The 23,413-nt window shown below is 41.0% G+C and overlaps 1 protein-coding gene across 5 annotated transcripts in view; it reads left to right on the forward strand.

The window, feature by feature from the left end:
* Positions 1 to 23,413, forward strand: part of dock8 (dedicator of cytokinesis 8) — a 258,252-nt gene that overhangs the window by 157,622 nt on the left and 77,217 nt on the right. For all 5 annotated transcript variants that reach the window (XM_063068960.1, XM_063068961.1, XM_063068962.1 and 2 more), the window contains 6 exons: positions 4,357 to 4,501; positions 9,492 to 9,593; positions 13,184 to 13,279; positions 15,335 to 15,569; positions 17,035 to 17,199; positions 21,644 to 21,813. In XM_063068960.1, the coding sequence (XP_062925030.1) occupies positions 4,357 to 4,501; positions 9,492 to 9,593; positions 13,184 to 13,279; positions 15,335 to 15,569; positions 17,035 to 17,199; positions 21,644 to 21,813 (913 nt within the window). The remainder of the gene's footprint in view (positions 1 to 4,356; positions 4,502 to 9,491; positions 9,594 to 13,183; positions 13,280 to 15,334; positions 15,570 to 17,034; positions 17,200 to 21,643; positions 21,814 to 23,413) is intronic.

A 23,413-nucleotide genomic window follows, 5' to 3' on the forward strand; every position in this document is an offset into this window, starting at 1 on the left:
TTCTGTCTTTTTGCAATTGATAGACCCGTTTTTGCATTTTCTTCAACAACTATATCAATTAAATTTTGTAGTTCTTACTCCATACTTGCAATTAATAATCTAATCTAGTCATAATTAGATTATAATTATGATCTAATTAGATCATAATAATGCAGACAGAAACAGGTGAATTGATTATGGGGAGCAAGGACATGGCAGACCAATTGAATAATTACTTTGGTTCTGTCTTCACTAAGGAGGACATAAATAATCTTCCAGAAATAGTAAGGGACAGAGGGTCCAGTGAGATGGAGGAACTGAGCGAAATACATGTTAGTAGGGAAGTGGTGTTAGGTAAATTGAAGGGATTGAAGGCAGATAAATCCCCAGGGCCAGATGGTCTGCATCCTAGAGTGCTTAAGGAAGTAGCCCAAGAAATAGTGGATGCAATAGTGATAATTTTTCAAAACTCGTTAGATTCTGGACTAGTTCCTGAGGATTGGAGGGTGGCTAATGTAACCCCACTTTTTAAAAAAGGAGGCAGAGAGAAACCGGGGAATTATAGACCGATTAGCCTAACATCAGTGGTGGGGAAACTGCTGGAGTCAGTTATCAAGGATGTGATAACAGCACATTTGGAAAGCGGTGAAATGATCGAACAAAGTCAGCATGGATTTGTGAAAGGAAAATCGTGTCTGACGAATCTCATAGAAGTTTTTGAGGATGTAACTAGTAGAGTGGATAGTGGAGAACCAGTGGATGTGGTATATTTGGATTTTCAAAAGGCTTTTGACAAGGTCCCACACAGGAGATTAGTGTGCAAACTTAAAGCACACGGTATTGGGGGTAAGGTATTGGTGTGGGTGGAGAATTGGTTTGCAGACAGGAAGCAAAGAGTGGGAATAAACGGGACCTTTGCAGAATGGCAGGCGGTGATTAGTGGGGTACCGCAAAGCTCAGTGCTGGGACCCCAGTTGTTTACAATATATATTAATGACTTGGATGAGGGAATTAAATGCAGCATCTCCAAGTTTGCGGATGACACGAAGCTGGGTGGCAGTGTTAGCGGTGAGGAGGATGCAGGGTGACTTGGATAGGTTGGGTGAGTGGGCAAATTCATGGCAGATGCAATTTAATGTCGATAAATGTGAAGTTATCCACTTTGGTGGCAAAAATAGGAAAACAGATTATTATCTGAATGGTGGCCGATTAGGAAAAGGGGAGGTGCAACGAGACCTGGGTATCATTATACACCAGTCATTGAAAGTGGGCATGCAGGTACAGCAGGCGGTGAAAAAGGCGAATGGTATGCTGGCATTTATAGCGAGAGGATTCGAGTACAGGAGCAGGGAGGTACTACTGCAGTTGTACAAGGCCTTGGTGAGACCACACCTGGAGTATTGTGTGCAGTTTTGGTCCCCTAATCTGAGGAAAGACATCTTTGCCATAGAGGGAGTACAAAGAAGGTTCACCAGATTGATTCCTGGGATGGCAGGACTTTCATATGAAGAAAGACTGGATGAACTGGGCTTGTACTCGTTGGAATTTAGAAGATTGAGGGGGGATCTTATTGAAACGTATAAGATCCTAAAGGGATTGGACAGGCTAGATGCAGGAAGATTGTTCCCGATGTTGGGGAAGTCCAGAACGAGGGGCCACCGTTTGAGGATAGAGGGGAAGCCTTTTAGGACCGAGATTAGGAAAAACTTCTTCACACAGAGAGTGGTGAATCTGTGGAATTCTCTGCCACAGGAAACTGTTGAGGCCAGTTCATTGGCTATATTTAAGAGGGAGTTAGATATGGCCCTTGTGGCTACGGGGGTCAGGGGGTATGGAGGGAAGGCTGGGGCGGGGTTCTGAGTTGGATGATCAGCCATGATCATAATAAATGGCGGTGCAGGCTCGAAGGGCCAAATGGCCTACTCCTGCACCTATTTTCTATGTTTCTATAATCTAATCTAATCTAATTAACAGTGTCATCCACATATCTGAAATTATTGATGTTTTCACGGCCAACTTTGATTCCCAAGATGTCTCTTATTTTTTGTAATATTGTTTCACTGTACACATTAAACAAATCAGGGGAGAAAACACACCCTTGTCTAACGCCTCTCTTGATTTTCGTAAAATGACTCACTTCTCCATCTATTCTTACAGTGGCAGTTTGTTCCCAGTACAGATTTCTGATAAGGTGGAGGTCTTTCTAATCTAGATCTGGAGTTTCCTGTAATATTTCAAATAACTTATTGTGCTTCACTTTATCAAATGCTTTTGTGTAGTTGATAAAACAAACAAACAAATCTTTTTGCACTTGAATAGCTCGTTCTGATAGTATGCTTAACATCAATATCACGTTTCTTGTACCTTTGTCTTTCACAAAACCACATTGTTCTTTACCTATTTCAGCTTGTATCTTACTTCTAGCTCTTGTCATCAAAATTCTTAAAAGTATCTTGGTGATATGACTCATTAAACTTGAAGTCCTATGTAATTCACATTCTATTGCTCCAGGTTTCTGAGGAAGAGTGATAAATACTGATTTTCTTTCATCTCTTCTGGTATTATTCCAGTCTCATAAATGTCATTGATTAAATCAGTAAGTTTTTCAATTCTGTAATCTTCAAAGACGATAATTTGTTCTATTACTAATTCATCAGGACCTGCTGCCTTTCCTTTCTTCATCTTATTTATTGCATTACGAACGTCAGATTTTAAAATACTTGGATCTTCAATGTTTTTCTTAATTTCTGTTTTTTCGCCTCAATCGTCTTCAAACAGTTCCTGAGTATACTCAGTCCATCTGTTCATAATCTCATCTTTTTCCATGATAATGGTACCATCCTTTGCTTTCAAACATCCACCTGAAGAACAGAGGAGCTTTTTACCAGTGATATTCTTGATTCGTTGATGTAACCTTTTTGGATCAGTAATAGGGATTCTTTCTATTTGCTCACATTCCTGGTTTAACCATTATTCTTTGTCTTTTTGACATAAGCTTTTAACTTTTTTATCTAAGGACTTATATTCTATAGGATTTGCTTTCTTCCGTCTCCTTTCTTCCATTAGATTATTGATTTCATCTGTCATCCATTTATTCCTTGTGCTTTTTTCTTTTTTAGGAATCACTGACTTTGCTGATTCTACCAAGGCATCCTTTAGAGAGTTTAACTTCATTTCTGCATGATTGCTATCATCTTCAACAGATTCTATTTCTAGACTTTGAAATCTATTCTTTACTTCAATTGTAAAAACCCTTCACATACTGTATATTCTCCCACAGAATAATAAGGAAGGCAATAACATGATAGGCTTTCTTGTGTACTCACTCGTTTACTTAATCTGACAATAACACTCTTACCTTAGAAAGGACACTTACAGAGCAAAGATCCAAGCTTCTACATGACTAGGAAATGTATTTTTTTTTCCTCTTTTATAAAATTTTTATACGTATTTCACCCAAAGGTTATTGAGATCCATTCATAATTATGACTATACATTATTGTAAACAATACCGATAGCATCAAGCTTTGTGAAATGGAAATAATTTATAGATTTTTCTTGTAAAATGTGTCCTAGAGATGTATATCACAAGTTTCCATGGCTTCCAGTGATATTGTAAGCAGAACATCAAGGTGTTGTACGATGAAAAGAAGGACTCAGCCATTCCTAAGTGGTCTCGGCATCTACTTCAGCGTACACCATTCTCATTCTCCCGCACTTGCCACTCTTCAGATTCTGAAAAACAACTTCATTGACTGAGGTGGCCTTGGAGCTGAGTGCTGAGATGCAAGCCGGCGACAGGGTTTGGAGCAAAGCTAGTGGCATTTACCAGATGTATCAGAGTAATGTCTGCCTACAAAACTTCTTGACAGCTGTCAAACTCCCAGTCCTGGTCATTGTCATTACTGTTAAAGTATCTCCATGTATCCCAATGTCAGATTTATAAACCAATCAGAATAAACAAATCTTTAAAAAAAAATGCTTTAAAAAAATTTTAAATGTTTAACAATAGGTAAATAAAATCAAAAAAATTCTTACAGTCACATTTAAAGAATTTAAAATGTTAAGGGGCACAGATAATATTTATTAAACTGGAACTTGAATTAAGCACCCGTACAATCTCCTTTCTAAAAATGTGCTCCCATGTGGTGCTGGAGGTCTAATTTGGTATTAATTCAGACAGCAGACTTCCCAGTGTATATGCTGGTGTGTCTCAACACAATTGGGAAATTGTTGATGCAAGACTCAAAACCTATCAACAATTACGCTAGCAAGAGCCAGGAATGCTGACAAAACCCAGTAAAATCCGCATTCTAGCTTGGGACTGCAGCAACCTACAAAAGAACAATCAATTGGTAACATTTTCTTTTACCTCAGGTCTCCTGATTTCTATGAGGAAGTAAAACTTAAACTTCCTGCTAAAATAACAGAGAAGCACCACTTGCTGTTTACCTTCTACCACATCAGCTGTCAGCAGAAGCAGAACCAAGGAGGATCACCAGAGAATCTAATTGGTTACTCGGTAAGCTAAGCCCATTTGCTGTTTGTCTTGACTGAATGACGTATAGCTTCATGGTTCCCCTGGTGATGTCCATTTGTTACTTGAAGGAATTACACTGAAAAGTCATTGGATAATATTCTAGATTCAGTATTAGTTTATTACTGTCACATGAACCAAGATACAGTGAAAAGCTTGCATACTGTTCATGCAGATCAAATCATTACACAGTTCATCTGTGTAGAACAAGGTGAAACAATAACAGAGTTCAGAATAAAGTATAAAATCCAGAGAAGACATAGTGCAAGTGAACAATAGCATGCAGGATCATAATGAGGTAGATTGTGAGGTAAGAGTCCACCTTATCGTACAGGAGAATCATCCAGGAGTCTGATAATACTGGGATAGAAGCTATCCTTGAGCCTGGTGGTACATGCTTTCAGGCTTTTGTGTCACCTGCCCGAAGGGGGGTGGGGAGATAGTAAAGAGAGAATGTCCAGTGTGGGTGGGGTCTTTGATTATGCTGGCTGCTTTACTGAGGCAACGAGAGGTATAGACAGAGTCCACAGAGGGGAGGCCGGTTTCCGTAATGTGCTCAGCTGTGTCCACAGTTCTCTGCGGTTTCTTGTGGTCACCTGCAGTTGCCATACCAACCTATTATGTATCCAGATTGGATGCTTTGTATGGTACATCAATAAAAATTGGTAACAGCTGTTGGGGACTTGCTAAATTATTTAACCTCCTAAGGAAGTAGAGGTGCTGGTGAGCTTTCTTGGTCATGACATCAACGTGGTTGGGCCAGGGCAGACTACTGGTGATTTTCACTCCTGGGAACTCAAATCTCTCAACCTTCTCACCTCAGTGTCACTAATACAGACAGGAGCTTGTGTGCCACCCCCTTTCCTGACGTCAATGACCAACTCTCTTGCTTTGTTGACATCAAGAGAAAGGATTTTGTCACGACAGCATATTACTAAGCTCTCTATCTCCTTCCTGTACTCTGTTTTATCATTATTTGTAGTGGTTTCATTTGCAAACTTGTAGATGGAATTAAAGCGTAGTCATGCAGTCAGGAGTAGATTAGGGGTCTGAGGATGCAACCTCATGGAGCACCAGGGTTTAAAATGATTGTGGCAGAGGTGTTGCTGTCTATCCTTACTGATTGCGATTTGTTGGTCAGGAAGTCAAGGATCCATTTTCAGTCGGAAGCATTGACTCCCGAAATCTAGAGTCTGGTGATAAACTTCCTTGGAATTACAGTATTAAAGGTGGAGCTGTAGTCAATAAATATTAGTCTGACGTAGGTGTCTTTACTGTCCAGGTGCTCCAGAGATGAGAGTAGGGCCAGGGAGATGGCAACCTTTTCAGCAGTAGGCAAATTGCAGTGGGTCGAGGTTGTCTGGAAGGCTGGAGTTGATGCATGCCATGACCAGTCTCTCGAAGCACTTCATGATGGTGCATGATGGTCTCATGTTTGTTCTGTGTAATATGGCCTACCAGTTAGGTGAAGCATTTGATGAACTAAGCCTAACACCTCTTGATGAATATCGGGGGAAATTCTGTAATTTTCCTGACTTCAAATCATCAGGCAGTGATATTAAAACGAAAAATGCTGAAATTACTCAGCAAATTGGGCAACATGTGTTAATAAACTTAGTATTTCGGGTCTGTGACATTTCTTCAGTCAGTGAACTTTGAAGTATAATTTTTATCTGAGAACATGAGCTGGGAACAAGATCAAGCTCAGCTATACTATTTCCTGTGGTGAAATGATGTCTAGCACTTGCTCTTGGCTTTCACATGAAGAATGATCACTGGACTAGTGGTCAGTGGCAAATGGCTTTGGAATGGGATCCTGAAAGAAAGTATGTAGGAAGAATAAAGGAATGAAATCAATAATTTAACAATACCTATCATTGAAATAAGGCCTTTATTCCCTGTGTCCATTTCTACTCACTGACTAGATAATGCACAGCAACTGAAATGAGGAATTGGTTTCAATTATTGACTGTGGTCATGACCAGAGACATGAGTTGGATTCAGTGTAAGACAATTGGCTTGTTGTATTGTTTGCATATCCTGCACCAATCATCATTGTAGTTTGCAATTTAACATTGGCTTAAGTCCTGTGTTCTTAAAGCACTAATAAATCGCAAGGGAAAAGAGATGGTGGTTATCAGTCATGAAAAGGAATGGTAGTTATTAGTCACCTGGTGACAAGAAGTAATAAGTTCCAAAATCAGCGTAAACAACATTGCCATGTATTTACCATCTTTTCCAGCAAATAAAAATCATGAGATGTTTTACAGAATTGGCAAACAATAATTGATACTCTGCCACATAAAGAAATACAGAAAGCTAGGTGAAAGGGCTTAGTTTTAAGGAATGTCAAAGAAGAAGGAGAAGGAGTGGAGAGATTTATGTTCAAGCCCTTAGCAAACAAAGTTCAAAAGTCTACAATTGAGAAGTAGGCAGTCGGCAGAAGCAGCCCAAAAAGCAGAAGTGGATTGCTTAAGTATTTCCAGAAGTCTCATCTTGATTTCTCTGTTCCATTCACCCATGGAAACGAGGGGTGTGAGATAATAGTGAGAGTTCTTTTCTTTTTAAAACAAAATGTTTAAAATATTAGGAAAATACAACCCTCCCAGCCCAGGCATGACCTCTGACAACACAGGTAAGGAATAACCACACCAAGGAGTTTTGATATCTCCAATCCCCTTTCCTTTGTACTGGCTGTAACTTGGACTTTCAACCAGTAGAGGGACAGTAGTATCTGTAAACAAAATATTGAATGTTAATGGCTGTAGACTTTATGTGTTTAGTGGGATTACCACTCGTAAGCATATTGTGATGATACTGGGTTCAATGTCTGCACTACATGTTCCCTCACAATAGGGAAGTTATACTGTATCCACCTACCTTTCAAAGACTAGCTCACTTCTCTGTCTAGTCTCTGTAGTGAGGGCTAGCTTTCAATACCCACCATTTGAGTGGTGGGAGCCCCCTTCCTACCAAGGAGAAGATGCTTACGGCTAACTGGGTAGTTTAAACACAGTTTATTTTATTTCAAACGATACACATTTAATTTCAGACAATTTATCTTAATGCACATTTAACACTCAAAGGAGATTTCCAATTTAGAAAAGATTTCCCAATTACAAAAGATGCACAGGCTACAAAGGATTTCCAAATACAGGTACAATTCTTACAAACTAATAGATCATACCAATGAGTTGTCACTGATGAGTCGACCATTGTAGAAAACGAAGGCTGAGGCATGAGTTCTAGTCGCATCTTCCTGTCATTCTCCTTGACATCCCTTAACGATCCCCAATGCTTTCTAACATTTATACTGTTTTGCCACAAGTTGACATTATCTGCATGTGATGTTTTTCAGATACCTTTTCTGAGACAAAGTAACACAGATGGATTAAAGGTTTCTAGGGACAGAGATACCAGACACCCAAAATTAATGTTGTGAGGGCTGACTCTGAATGTGCAAATATCCCAACTATTGATTGATCAACTAAACCTGAGATCGTGTTTGATGTGCTAAGTGACAAAGTCTGTCTGGTCTGCAAACTTTCTTGAACTCAGTCACAATGGTGCAAGTAACCTCAAGTCCAAGTTTATTTATTATTAAACCAGACATGAATTACCATGAATACAACCAAGCATAACAGCGTTCCTCCAGGGTCAAGGTGTACAACGCAGTATCACCAACAGTCGTACACAGCACAAGCCACATATAGCGCACATAAGGTAGCAAATAAACATACAGTCACACAAAAGGATATACAGCCCAAGTTCCTGAGTGGCATGTCCTGCAAGTTAATGGTGCGTAGGTGTTATTGGCAAAAACAAGTAGTCCTCTGCTGTCCACAGATGAGCATACACACTCACTCAGGCACGCAATCCAGCTTGTCATTCCACCAATTGAACACTGGAGGGCAGCACCAACAGGAGGGCCAGTCCCCAACCAAGCATGGATGCCTCCGCCTCCGGCACCTCTCTCCTGGACTGCCTCTGTCAGCAAAACCACAGCTCGAGGCCTGGTCCTCGCTACAATCAAGACCACACAGCTCATCTGCCACGTGTTTTGCCAATAAGCAAGGGAAACTGACTTGCAGTATTTTACAATATCAATGTCCAAAAAGGGGTTGTGATTGCAAGAGAAACATCCAAGACAATCACTCGCAGTTAGACTGTAGCAGGCAGTGACTTGGTCTGCACTAAAGCCAGCTCCTCCAAAAATGAGCAGCTTGAATGATGGGGTAGATTTGCAGTACCTGAAGTTCATAATGTCTAGCATTATCCAGTGATCTTAAAAAAGACATTCAAATAAGACAAAAATATCTTTAGTTGGCCACCCAAGAGGCAGCTGCGTCCAAATTTGCTGCCATTTTACCAGAAGTGTTGCCCGGTTTGCTCCAGACCAATTAACTTATGCAGCGGCATATTTACATTGCTTAAACATGGGCCTACAAGACCTCATTGTTTACTTGTTTACAACAAGAAGCTGAGCAAGGAATATTGGTTTGGAGTTTAACTTTGTCACCTTTTGAAAAGGGGACGTTACCATGTTTGAAAGCTGAGGTTAGCAAAAAGCCTCTTAGGCCCTTGAATGTGAGAATCCATCACAATATACTAGGACGGGAATCACTGTAGACAACGTTTTGTGCCAAATCTGAGGCTTTGATCTTCAAATACCCATTTCCTCAGTCATCTGATATAGTTACTGCAAATGTGAATATCATCTTTGATGGCTCCTGAGATAAGGTAAGTCGCCCATGTTTTATGGGATCTCACAGTTCACCTTTAGTTACTGGAGGGCAAGGTAGTGCAGGGGAGACAAGTTAGTAGAGGATGCCCTGCCTCAGACCTCAGAACCATTAGAACCAGAGTGAAAGCAAATTATCCTCAATCCCTCACGGAGTGTCGAAGGAGAAGGAAATAAAACTCAAAAACTTCCTGGTTCAGTAAATTAATAGAATGTTCCATCTTTAATCTCTAGTGGTTGCCAATTCTTATGAATGAGCGTCTTCAGACTGGTCGTTACTGTCTGCCTGTTGTTTTGGATAAGCTTCCCAACAAATACTCGATGCACTCCCCAGAGGTAAGAGATTCTGTTGTACACTACTCTCATGATTAGCTTTTACAGTCGGAGATCTGACCTTATCAGGACCATGCTATGGGCAGATAGATAATCAGCTATGGATGGTTAGAACATTTTAACCGCTTGACTAGTTCTGTCTTCATGTGGAAAGCTAGAAGCATGTTCTACAGAATTCGTACTGAATGCATTTGTATCCCATGGCTTAGTGTATATACAGTAGATCGTGCATAATGTTTATGTAGAATTTCATATGTGGATGTTTACAGTGTGGAAACAGGCACTTTGACCAGTATTTATGATACCCTCTTTTTGTTCCACCTCACCTAATTCGCCAGGTAAATTTATCAGAATGGTGGTAGGTTCCTTGTTCCAGACACATTCAAAGGTTCAAACTTTCAAAGTTCATTTATTATCAAAGAATCTATGAATTGCACAAGCTTGAGATTTGTCTGGTTCCGGGCAGCCGAAAGCAAGGAACCCAAAAGAACCCTATTTTAAAAAAAGTCCAACCCCCAATGTGGAGGGAAAGAAAAAAAACACAAATCATGCAACAATAGAAGTGAGCAACAACAACAGCACCCTGAACCAAATTGAGTCATTGGGTCCAAATCCCCCGAGCAGCCCAGAGTAGGCCCAAAGCTTCATTATTCAGTTTATCGCATTAGCAGAGCAAGTCGTCGCAAGGTTCACAGACATGAAGCACATGGGCGATCTCACAGCCTCAGCATTGTGGAGAGAGGAGCCCCCGGTCTACCTGGGCTGGCATTCAAGTCATCCAAACAGAGGATTGTCCCTCACATTAGAACCCAGGCCCCACGCGGGTCTAGAACATGACACCCTGAGACTCGCTTTGGCCCAAGATTTCACTGCCGAGGAAGCTGTTCTTGACCCCTCCAAATCGGCTTGGTGCTTAGACCAATCCAACCTCACCCAGCTCTTGACACCCTACCTTGCCAGTCAATCCGGGCTGACATTTAAGTTGTCCAAACAACAGATCATGCCTCTCATTAAGACCGTGATTCTGAGTTAATTTCACATTCTCACTGCTCTTTTTTTTTTAGTGATGATTTGAAGTGTATTGTTCCCAGTGTGCCCAATAGCATTTCCTTTGTTTGGAATCTAATTTTGTTTAATTCTCTCCCTCCCTTATTGAAAGATGGCACGAAGACCCCAGCTCTACAGGTGTCAGTCATTTTTATACAAGCCTTAACAGTGAGTGCTGACAGGCTATAATGCATGTGTCTATTTACAGTCAATCTCATCCCTGTTCACTGTCCAGCAACATCCAGTTCCGTCAGAAGTTATTGACTTTGAGAAAGAGTGGGAGTCTTTGAATTTGTGGGGCTCAGCCACCAGTGGTTAACCCATAACCATTGCTCTGGGTATAACTGAGTGGCTAAGGAGTTTGCAAGGTGCAGATACAACTCGCTAAGAGCTCTTAATCAGATACTAGTACTCTGACATCATATGACCTGCTAAAAGGAACTGTTCACAAAATGCTGGAAGAACTCAGCAGGTCTGCTAGGACCTTTGGAGAAGAATAAAGAGTTGGATTTATCAGGACTAGGAAGGAAGGGGGAAGAAGAGCCAGAATAAGAAGGTGGGAGGAGAGGCAGGAGCACAAGCTGGTAGGTGACGGGTGAAACCAGCTGAGGGATGAAGGAGAAGCTGGGAGGTAGGAAGTGGAAGAGGCAAAGGGCTGCAGAAGAAGGAATTTACTAGGAGAGGACAGTGGACCAGAGGAGAAGGGGGAGGAGGAGGGGCACCAGAGGGAATGTGTAGAAAAGAGAAGGGGTAAGAATAGGGAATGGAAAAAGAGAGAAGGGGGATGGGGTGAAATTATTGGATGTTGGAGTAATAAGTGTTCATACCATCATTGGCAGCAGTACATAATAATAAAAGAACTATAAATTAACAATAAGTATATATAAAAAAATTAACTAAATATGTAGTGCCAAAAGGGAGGGGAAAATAGTGAGGTGGTGTTCATGGGTTCATTGTACATTCTGAAATCTGATGGCAGAGGGGAAGAAGCTGTTTCTGAAACCTTGAGAAACAAGACAAAATCTGCAGATGCTGGAAATCCAAGCAACACACACAGAATGCTGGAGGAACTCAGCAGGCCAGGCAGCATCTATGGGAAAGAGTACAGTCGACGTTTTGGGCCAAGACACCGTTCTGATGAAGGGGCTTGGCCTGAAACAGCAACTGTACTCTTTTCCATAGATGTTGCCCAGCCTGCTGAGTTTCTCCAGCATTTTGTGCGGGTTGCCTGAAGCACTGACTTTGTGTCTTCAGGCTCCTGTACCTCCTCCTTGATGGGAGCAATGAGGAGAGGGCATTTCTGGGTTATGGGGGTCCTTAATGGTCTATACAGCCTTTCTGATGCATCACCTTTTGAATATGTCCTGGACGTTGGGGAGGCTGATGCCTGTGATGGAGTTGTGTTTATAGAGATCTGTGTCAGTACTTTAACAGCGGTAGTCCACCTGCTCTGGATCTCTGCTTAGACTGCATTGTGCTGATCCCACTGTTGAAAATAGAAATATCTTTGGGAATTGCTCTTCTACATTACAACACACGTTCTGCCACTTCAAGGACTTCCTAGGCAATTAGGTGACCAACAATCTTCCTGCCATTTCAAACACATTGTGTAATGCTGTATATAAATGGCAGAATTACGTCATCCAATCTGTCACAGGAACATTTGGCACAAGGGCTGTGTGTTCACTCTGCTGTGGAGCAGGGAAAGGGCAGTTTGTTTATGGAAGGCAAAGCTCCCGTGGTTATAAAGGAGGGGATGGAGGGCAGCAAAGCACAATTGCAACCGCTGACTTGCAGGATAGTTTATTAGTAATTACTGAAAACTTCTTGTTGTCCATCCATAAATAATTGTTGAAGCTTATCTGGAATACCATGGAATCCCTGATGAGTTCTTTGTAGGGAGCTGGCAGGCTACAAGATTACACAGTTCAAGACCCAATGTTTTCCATACTTAATTGCAATATTCTACACTTCTATTCTAGAAAATCTCGATTCACTTGAATGCACAGCACTGTTGGTTTATCACAAACAGAGCTGATACATTGTCTCATATTCTCACTTGCCCTCCTGCACTTCCTTAATGAAAACTGAGTTTACATGGACATTCAGATCATGTATGGCTATCATCGTCATCAACTCTTTGCCAAGCTACTGTTAACCTGCTTGTGTCCTCCACATTCTGCTGGAGAAATTCAAAGCAGCTCATCCTGGTTATCCTCCAGGGAAAAAATAATTTATGTTCTGAACACATGGAAAACTTCAATTACCCCTAGACTGGCATTTTTGTATTTTACCTTCGCCATCCCTGAATATTCCAGGCTGCAGTACCTACGATGGCATGGTAAGATAAAGCTTGAAAGAAAGAGGATGGGAAGATGGAGAAGAAACGGTTTTCAGATACCTAACAGCTAGAAACAAGCGGACATGACTATTCAAATAAAATAACGTGTCTCTTTGAAGCGTGGCTTCATACCTCTCCTACTCAGCAATAAATTTATATTACTTTAAATCAAAAAAATATGAATTTCTATTTTTGTTCGATACAGAAGATTCCAAACCCGTCAGCACCAATCAAATGGGTGGATGGACACAAAGGTGTCTTCAACGTGGAGATACAAGCAGTTTCTTCCGTGCACTCCCAGGTAAGTATCCAGCAGAGCTGAGCTGCAGTATTTTGTTCCGAATGTATAGCTTATTACCACACGTAGAAGCAACGCTGACTAAGAGTCATGTATGGTAAAAGCAAAACTTGGAATCCTGTCAGGGTGAGAGAAAGCTTTGAAGTTTACCAGTTATTTAATCTTCCATTGCAAGATAACTTTTGCTGCTTGTGCAAGAATACTGTGGGTAGTTACAGTTGCTCTGCTTAAAATTAAAGGTTTCTGTTTATTGGTGTAAAGTCATTGATGTACGTCCACGAGAGAAAAACTTTTCATCAATCTCTCTCTTGCGGTGTTTTATCAATTGCATCATAAAAAGATAAGATCAATATACTCTCTCTAGACCCTAAATGATAACTAATATGTCTGTCTCTGATTGGTAGAAATACTCTTGTCCAGACCTTTCACTTGGTCATCTCCTTATCCCTGTTCAGTGTTGCTTAATCAAACATCAAATGTTTCTCTTATTTTACATTTGTTGGCTGTGTCATTAATGCTTCTTAAAGCATAATATCATTAAAATATTTGTTTTCACATGTACATGGAATTTATTAATGAAAAAGATACATAAGCATTACACCATGACTTCTAACAAGCATAAACCTGGAGATCACAGATGCTGGAATCTGGAGTGAAAAAAGAACAGACTGCTAGAGGAACTCAGAAGGCCAGACAGCTTTGGACAATTTAAAGTTGAAAACCATTATCTGGACAGTTTATACCACCTCACAGATTTACCTCATGGATTTAAACGTGTAAATCTGGGAGCTGCTGTGAGACTATTTTAACAAAAGTAGTTATCCCATTAGCCAGAAGAAGTTCAATGCCTTATTGAGGTGCTATTTGGAGGAAAAACTGGTACACTAACAACTGTGATGTACAGCTTTTCAGTTCTGTTAACAATCAATTTTCTGCCATCATTTCAGTCGAAGGTTAGCAGAATTAGCGTTGCTGAGTATGATTCCTTGGTGTAAGGAAGCTGGCACCTCTCCCCTGAAGTTGGTCCAGAAAGATGATGTGCATGGCTAGGTTTTATTCATCAGAGTTCCATTCATTCTCCTCAGAAAATGGCCTTCAAAATCAGAATATTTATTTTAATAATCAAGATGAATTGTCAAAGGAGTAGCAGAGAGATGTGTGCAAGGATGAAAGCAAAGACCCAAGCAATGCCAGGGCTGTTTATGTCCTGCTGGGTGAGCAATGGGTCCCTACTTTTGTGTATTGGAGACATTGTCTAATCAGCACAAGGTGAAATGACTAGACTGGCCATCAGTCAGGATGGAAAACCAGCGGAAAGCACGTTTACAAAGACTGTTGGAAGGGGGAGAGGTTGGACTTTGCCAGTCTCAGAGGTCATTATGGGAGCATACCTGCTGGGAAGGTGGAAAGGGGACATCAGGGTGAAGGGAAAGGCCAATAATCAGAAAGAAGAAAACAAAGACCTTCACCAGGGGAGAGACTGAAGACTTCCTTGTAAAATTTGGGGGAGAGGTCCTATTCCGGTGGCCCAGAGGAGTGCTGATGAAAAAACCTGCCAAGCTGTGGTGTTGGCAGTTTCATGCTTCCTGACACCTTGGAGGCCCACACAGCAGCATTTAATTTTGAATCAGGCTCTAAATTGTAGTGTTGGAGTGAGATTATTTAAATCCGTTGACAATATGTTCTGACTTTGCAGGGTGGGTACTCGAATGAAATAGTGGCTGCTTCCATAAAACATCAAAAGCCTTGTCCATAAAGGTTTCACCCATTTGATGGTTTAACTCTAGTCCCTAGAATCACCCACTATCATGGGTTGATTTTAAGGTTCTTTAGCTATAAACTTAGATGTTCTTGCAGAATCAATCACTAAATGCAGCTGCATAGACCGATCGTAAACCATTGCCTACAAATGAATCAGTTGCTGTCATCAATACAGTTTTAACCCCAAAGCATTGAAAGTTAGAAACCAAGACAGTTTGACCAACATAGCTTTTAACTGGACAGCTCCAAATCACAAAGATAAGCCATGATCAATAACAGCAGGTTTCTTTGTAACAGGACAACCACCTGGACAAATTCTTTGCCCTGTGTCACACCCTGGAGGGCCGGGTGATATTTCCAATTCGGATCCTGGACCAGAAGATAATGGAACATGACCTAGAGCATGAGCTGAAGTTGAGTATAATCTCACTGCCTTCAGCCCGGCTTGAACCGTTGGTACTGTTTCTGCACCAGGTCCTGGATAAGCTTTTCCAGCTGACAGTACAGCCAATTGTTGTCGCAGGCCAGACAGGTAGGCATGCCGATTTGATTCACTAATTCCAAGTGGAGCACTACTACTGCTATCCTTATTTCTTATCTAATTCTTGGAAACTTGTTTCTTTTTTCAAATATAAAACCAAAGTTAATACTCCAAAGACAAATATTTTTATTTCTCTTGCCTGCACTGCCTCTGTTTTTGATCTCTAATTTTTGTTATTTATGTGTCTGGTCTTGTTCACTGTTGTATATATAAGCATCGCCAGCCCCAAGACCTTCTAACATCAGAATCAGGTTTAATATCACCGGCAGATGTTGTGAAAATTGTCAACTTTGTGACAGCAGTACACTACAATACTTGATAATATAGAAACAAATTAAATAAATGAATTGCAGTAAGTGTGTGTGTACATAGACAAATGTTTGTATATAAAATAGTTAAATTAAAAAATAGTAGTCCAAAAACAGAAATAATAATTTTTTTAAAAGTCAGGTGGTGTTCGTGGGTCCAGTGTCCATTTAGAAATCAGATGGCAGAGGGGAAGAAGCTGTTCCTGAATCGCTGGGTGTGTGCCTTCAGGCTTCTGTACCTCCTGCCTGATGGTAACAGTGAGAAGATGGCATGTCCTGGGTGCTGGGGGTCCTTAATAATGGACACCATCTTTTTGATGTTTCTGTGTTCCTGGAATTCTTGCCCATAACTTCCTTCTAAATTCAGTCATTTCACTGCCCGTGTTCATGCTGTCAAAACCCAAACCTCTAGAATTACTTCCATGCATCCATTTACATCCATATTTTGCTCTTTTCTACTCTTAAGGCCCTACCTCTCCAGTTTCCCATTTCCTATCCCATATGTGTCCCCTCTGTCATGGATTTGTATTGTGTTTGCCAATCAGTAACCTTTCACATGTAGTAAAAAGGATAAAGGAGAAAGATTTATGTATTAGTTTCAGTGACATTAACCGATGATGTTTGGTTCATTAGTCGCACAAGGAAGAAAGTATTAGTTAGATTTTAAATTATTTTAACTTGAAGTACATTTTTGAATTCTCCTGAAACTTTTCCAGGAACCAATATCAGATACATATAGTTATTTATTATCTAGTGCTTATAGGCTACTGCAATGTCACTTTAATTATTTAAATTGAATCAGAATACATCAGTTCAAATGATTCTCTAGGATTCTGTTTCTTTTGAAACTCACCTTCTGCTTTTAGCACAAATTTACTGGATAACAAGTTCAGTAAATAATGAGTTATTTACACACTTTAAAATGAGGAGAAAAGGCATAAAATCATGGTGCTCAGTTCCAAAGGATTGAATTGAAATTTCACACCAGAGTATGAGACTGACCAGGGCTGCCTCTCCCTGCATTTTACCATCATTGTTCAAAATTTTCCAAATTTTTCTCTTTTACCTTGTTCTGTAGGAACGTGAAATTATTGCACAAATGTGGTACAATCTTTTTCATTCAAACAATCTGCACTATTTATTTGCAGCCAACCTTGCACAATTCACATTTGAATCTGTCGTCTCGATAGTTAACAGCCTTCATAATAGTCCAGGACTCAGCAAAGATCAGCATGGACGGAATTGCTTACTGATGTCGTATGTCTACTACATGTTTCGCCTGTCAGATACCCCGAAAGAGGTGACAAAAGGTGGTAAGTCTTGATTTATTACTCCAGTCGGTGGATAGATCACGATGGAATAAAATTGAAAATGGTGCATTTAGCTGATGCACCGCTGATGTCTATTTAACTGTCATTAAGGAGAAGTTTCTCAAATAAGGAGCCCAAACTCCAATCAGAGCAGTGTGGTTGCCTCATTAAACACGAAAAACATGTTCAATGATGTTAGGAGGGCCCTGAAATCACTTTGAATTACAGATGGATGGACATATCACTCTTCTTATTTATACATGCATATGCTGTCTAAGCCTCCTGACTAGGCAAAAACAGTTTTTTAAATAATGTTGTTAGAAGATGGTTTAATTGCCACAGCTCTACACACCGTCCTTTCACATCTGGAGAAGAAGGATGCTTATGTGAGAATGCTGGTCTTGGACTACAGTTCAGTATTCAACACCATAATTCCCTCCAGGCTTCACAAGAAGCTCAGAGACATCAGCCTTCACCCTGCCTTGTGTAGCTGGATCCTGGACTTCCTGTCAGATTGCCGGTAGGTGGTAAGAGTGGGCTCCCTCACCTCTGCCCCTCTGACCCTCAACACAGGTGCCCCTCAAAGCTGTGTATAATGCCGCCTCCTTTACTCTATACCCATGACTGTGTTGCCACCCACTGCTCCAACCTGCTAATTAAATTTGTTAATGATACTAATCTGATTGGCCTAATCTCAAATAATAATGAAGCAGCCTACAGAGAAGAAGTCATCACCCTGACACAGTGGTATCAAGAAAACAACCTCTCTCTCAATGTTGCAAAATCAAAGGAGCTGGTTGTGGACTACAGGAGGAATGGAGACAGGCTAGCCCCTGTTGACATCAATGGATCTGGGGTTGAGAGGGCGAACATCTTCAAGTTCCTCGGCGTAAACGTCACCGAGGATTTCACGTGGTCTGTACATACCGGCTGTGTGGTGAAAAAGGCACAACAGCACCTCTTTCACCTCAAACAGTTGAAGAAGTTTGTTATGGACCCCCAAATCCTAAGAACTTTCTACAGGGGCACGATTGAGAGCATCCTGACTGACTGCATCACTGCCTGGTATGGGAACTGTACCTCCCTCAATCGCTGGACTCTGCAGAGAGTGGTGCGGACAGCCCAGCACATCTGTAGATGCGAACTTCCCACTATTCAGTACATTTACAAAGACAGGTGTGTAAAAAGGGCCCAAAAGATTATTGGGGACCAGAGTCACCCCAACCACAAACTGTTCCAGCTGCTACCATCTGGGAAAAACTACTGCAGTATTATACTACAACCAACAGGCTCCAGGACAACTTCTTCCACCAGGCCATCAGCCTGCTTAACTCATGCTGACACAACTGTATTTCTATGTTATATTTACTATCCTGTTATACATACTATTTATTATAAATTACTATAAATTGCACATTACACATTTAGATGGAGACATAATGTAAAGATTTTTACTGCTCATGTATATGAAGAATGTAAGTAATAAAGTCAATTCAATTCAAATCAATTCAATCTGAGATCTGGAATCATGTGAGCCATGATTTCGTTCAGCTGAATGTGGGAAGACCAGCCACTGGCACTAACACAGTGCCATTGCCAACACCTTGTGATCCTCTTTAAATCATTTTGCGACCCTTTCACCTGCCTCTACCTCTGTTACATTGGCTACATCCTCCTAGTCCAAGTTTGCAAGTGCTCAGTTGTACTAACAACCAACGAGTTGGTCATTTTAAAATTCTGCCAAGTATAGCCTATCTCATGCCAAAGCTCTGTGTTGTACTTCTCATCTTAGGTCTGAATTGGCTCCTGGTTCACCTATCAATTAAAATTTTCATCCTTTCAGATTACAGGTGAACCTGACACCATCCTTCCCATTTGCCTTCTCCATCCTGATACAGGGCAGTTTCACTTTCTCCTTTCCTCAAGCTAAAGTTATTTCTGCATCCTTGTTCTCACCCCAATTGCAGTTTTTTTCCTCTTTATGTATGTTTCTCATTCTCTAGAATTTCCTCCCAAAACCTCTCTTTTGATTTCTTGTCGGATGATCCTTCAAGCTTTTAGTCACCGCAACCTCCCCCCCTCCAATTTCTTTTCCTTTACATTGTTGTCATCTTTCTTAAACATGTCAACATAAGGGAGTGCTGCCTTCTAAAAGCAGTGAAAATTCAAATAAGTGATCACCGCATTTAAAATTATTTCCTGTGTTTTCCCCCATTACCTTCAAATCAACATTTTTCACAATGCAATTTCAATCAAAAAGGATAATAACATTTTTGTAGCAGATATTGAAATATTGAACTAATTCTTCTAATGTTAGCCTAAATTTTTAACATTGATTTCTTTAAAAATTAAATTAATGAGTATAAATTTGCCTGGCAACTTAGCCATCTGCTAGCTAACCTGCCCAATAAAAAAAGTGGAAGCATGAGACTATCAGCGTACTTATGAAACATGGATCTGTTATTTCTTAATACATCACATGTTTCAGCAAGTTTTCACACAGCATCAGGAACATAAACTGATTTTAACCAGAATTGATGATGTTGGCTGAAGTTATCAATTACACCCTGAATTGCATAAGCTGTGTTTCACCACTAGGGGGCTGCTCAGGGTCACCAATTTGTTTTGATTGCAGCCCTGTATAGCTACAGGTGAAAACTCCTCCAGACTAGAGAGAAGAAGGTTCAAGCAACACACATCAAAGCTGCTGGTGAATGCAGCAGGTCAGGCAGCACCTCTAGCAAGAGGTACAGTCGACGTTTCAGGCAGGGTCCCTTCGTCAAGACTAACTGAAGGAAGAGTTAGTAAGAGATTTGAAAGTGGGAGGGGAGGGGGAGATCCAAAATGATAGGAGAAGACAGGAGGGGGAGGGATGGAGCCAAGAGCTGGACAGGTGATAGGCAAAGGGGATATGAGAGGATCATGGGACAGGAGGCCCAGGGAGAAGGAAGAAGGGGTGGGGGGAACCCAGAGGATGGGCAAGGGGTATAGTCAGAGGGACAGAGGAAGAAAAAGGAGAGTGAGAGAAAGAATGTGTGTATATAAATAACGGATGGGGTACGAGGGGGAGGTGGGGCATTAGCGGAAGTTAGAGAAGTCAATGTTCATGCCACCAGGTTGGAGGCTACCCAGACGGAATATAAGGTGTTGTTCCTCCAACCTGAGTGTGGCTTCATCTTTACAGTAGAGGAGGCCGTGGATAGACTTATCAGAATGGGAATGGGATGTGGAATTAAAATGTGTGGCTACTGGGAGATCCTGCTTTCTCTGGCGGACAGAGCGTAGGTGTTAATTATTATTGAGGCCACCACATCCATTTTCAGTCCCATTTTTTCCTCTGTTCTGCTGGAAACGGTATAACAATTGAAAGAGTTTATAATCAGTGTGATTCATTCTGTACACTTTAAGACTGAAAATATATTTTAACGTGGATTTCAGTTTTGATTCTTTTTTACCATGTTAAAAAAAATTATGTTTCGTCAGCACGTTCTATTCTTTGCACATGTCTTTATTTTAATTGGCAGGAGTTTTACATGAGATCAACCAAATAATGTACAAAAGCTCTGTTTCTGCTGGTGGATATGAAGGCAAGAATGCCCATTGGTTCTGAAAAGTCTGTCTGATTTAGCATTATAATAATATTCATAATACATGTATTTACCATGAAAGAGCTAATTATAATTTTCAAAATCCATAGTGTTTGTGTATTTGTATTACCTATTAATATTTATCAGTTAGGGCACTGAATATAGGAGTGGGAGGTGGGAAGTTACATAAGACATCAGTGAGGCCTCACTTGGATGATGTGTACAATTTTGGTCACTCTGTTACAGGAAAGAGGATATTATCTAGAGAGAGTGTAGAAAAGATTTACCAGGCTATATGCTTGTGGCCTGAGTTACAAGGGGAGGTTGTGCAAACGAGGACTTTATTCCATGGAATGTGGGAGACTGGGGTGGGGGGGGGGTGGTGACCGGACGTAAGATCGTGAGGGCCGTAGGCAGTGTGAAAGCACCTAGCACTTGCCGCAGCGAGGAGGTGCTAAAAACAAGAGGGATCGTGTTTAAGATCAGAAGCGAGAGATCTAAAAGGGCATCAGAGGCAGCTTCTTCGTGGAAAAGGGTGTTGCACATTTGGAGTAAGCTCCCAGAAGTAGTGGTTGAGGCGGCCGCATTATGAACATTTGAAAGGCACCTGGATAAGTACACAGATAGAGGAGGTTTAGTGGATTATGGACCAACCTTGGCAGGAGGGACTAGCTCACTGTGCAACATGGTTAGCATGGCCAAGTTGGGCCGAGTGGCCTGCTTTTACACTGTAAGTCTATGATTCTATGACTCTAAGATGAAGAGTCCTAATGTGTAAACCTATTTCTCTTCTAATACTTCACCCAAAAATAACTGACCAGTTTTGTGACGTTCACACTGATGCAGACTATTTCCTTTAGGCCCAGCGATGCCCCCTGTGTTTCCAGAGAGCCGTTACTACACTGTGGGACGTTCCAGTGCTGCCCTTGTCGGGTCCAGACTTATGCAGTCACGCATATTGAGCAGCAGTAATCCAGATATTGCGGGGATCTTGACAGATGAAGATGTTAAGAGCACTACCTCTTCCAAGGTACAGTGCTAACATTAGGAGAAATGTAATCTAACTAACCACTTTTTAAAATATCTTTTTTTAAGGCTGGGAGAGAATTGAAGTCAAACTCATCACTTTAGTTCAAAGAACTGAATCATATTTGCATGAAATTCTATGTCAATCCTGCCACTCACGTTAGTAAAGGCATCCGTTAGTCTTGCGAGACCATGGATCTGCGCCTGGAAAGTCTTCACTCTCCAGGGCACAGGTCTGGGCAAGGTTGTATGGAAGACCAGCAGTTGCCCATGCTGCAAGTCTCCCCTCTCCACGACATCAACGTTGTCCAAGGGAAGGGCATTAGGACCCATACAGCTTGGCACCAGTGTCGTCACAGAGCACTGTGTCAAGGACACAACACGTTGCCTCAGCTGGGGCTCGAACTCACGACCTTCAGGTCTCTAGTCCAATGCCTTAACCACTTGACCACGTGCCCACTCACGCTATCACCCTGGAATTGTCATACTGTTTCAATTACTATTCTATTTCAGTGGATAAGAGATTAGTGTTTCATTAGTATTTGGGAAACAAGAGAAGATAAATTCCATTGTCTATCCAAGGGCTGCAAAATGAATGCATCAAATGTTTCTAGTCATTTCTTGTCACCCTGTGTTCATCCAAGGATAGCCAGTTCCACTCTGCAGATTCAGGGGCTAAATTCATAGATATTTTGAAAAACAAATGAGTAAATACTGATTTCTACACTAATGTCTCCTTCAGTCTGCCATACTAATTCCTTTGATCAATTTATGACTATCTGTTATTTTGGATATCACAGGTAAATTCTTAAAAGACACCTGAAACCATTGGAGGACCTGCTGTCTTCCCATTGCCAATGCTACCTCAACCCCACACTTCCAAAGCAAAACTTCCAACATTGCAGTCTTTTGGACCTTTGAACAAAGGACCACTTTAGTCCTTAAGGCTGACTGATTGGACTTTTACTTCACTCCTCTATGCAGGATGGAGGCCCAGAGCCTTTGCATTTCTCACCAAGATTGTATACAAAATGGTTCAGTGTCATCTTTATCTTCTTCCTTTTGCTATGGCACACACACACTGTACACTTTCATTTTTCTTGCACAAGAACACAAGAAAATGGGAGCAGATGTCGGCCACCAGGATCCTCTGGCCTGTTCCATCACTCAATGACTGATCTATGCTGGTTTCAACTACTTCCGTACCGGTTCCCCAAAGCCCTCAATTCCTCAAGTTTTCAATTACTTATCTATCATATTTCTTCAACATCTTTTACATTCCACTTTCTCACTTAAATTTTTGCTCTTTTTCATTGGTGTTGCTATAAAACGATATTAAACTCTTCTAATACACTGTTTTTATTTAGTATACAAATGCAGTATATGTCTATGCTGCTTGCTAACCAAAATAAGCAGCTAATTTTTATCTCCAGCGTATTTGTAATGTTATCCCTTCCTTCAGTCGGTCCATCTGACTTTTTTTATTTGGTGCTGTCTTCAGCAGAATTCCGAAAGATAATGTTTAAATGCGAAAATAGAAAGATCAGTGAAGTCTGATCTTTACTGAATATGCCTCAGGGTTGTATATGGTGACATATATGTAC

Source organism: Mobula hypostoma, chromosome 16 (assembly GCF_963921235.1).
Source record: "Mobula hypostoma chromosome 16, sMobHyp1.1, whole genome shotgun sequence".
NCBI lineage: Eukaryota > Metazoa > Chordata > Chondrichthyes > Myliobatiformes > Myliobatidae > Mobula > Mobula hypostoma.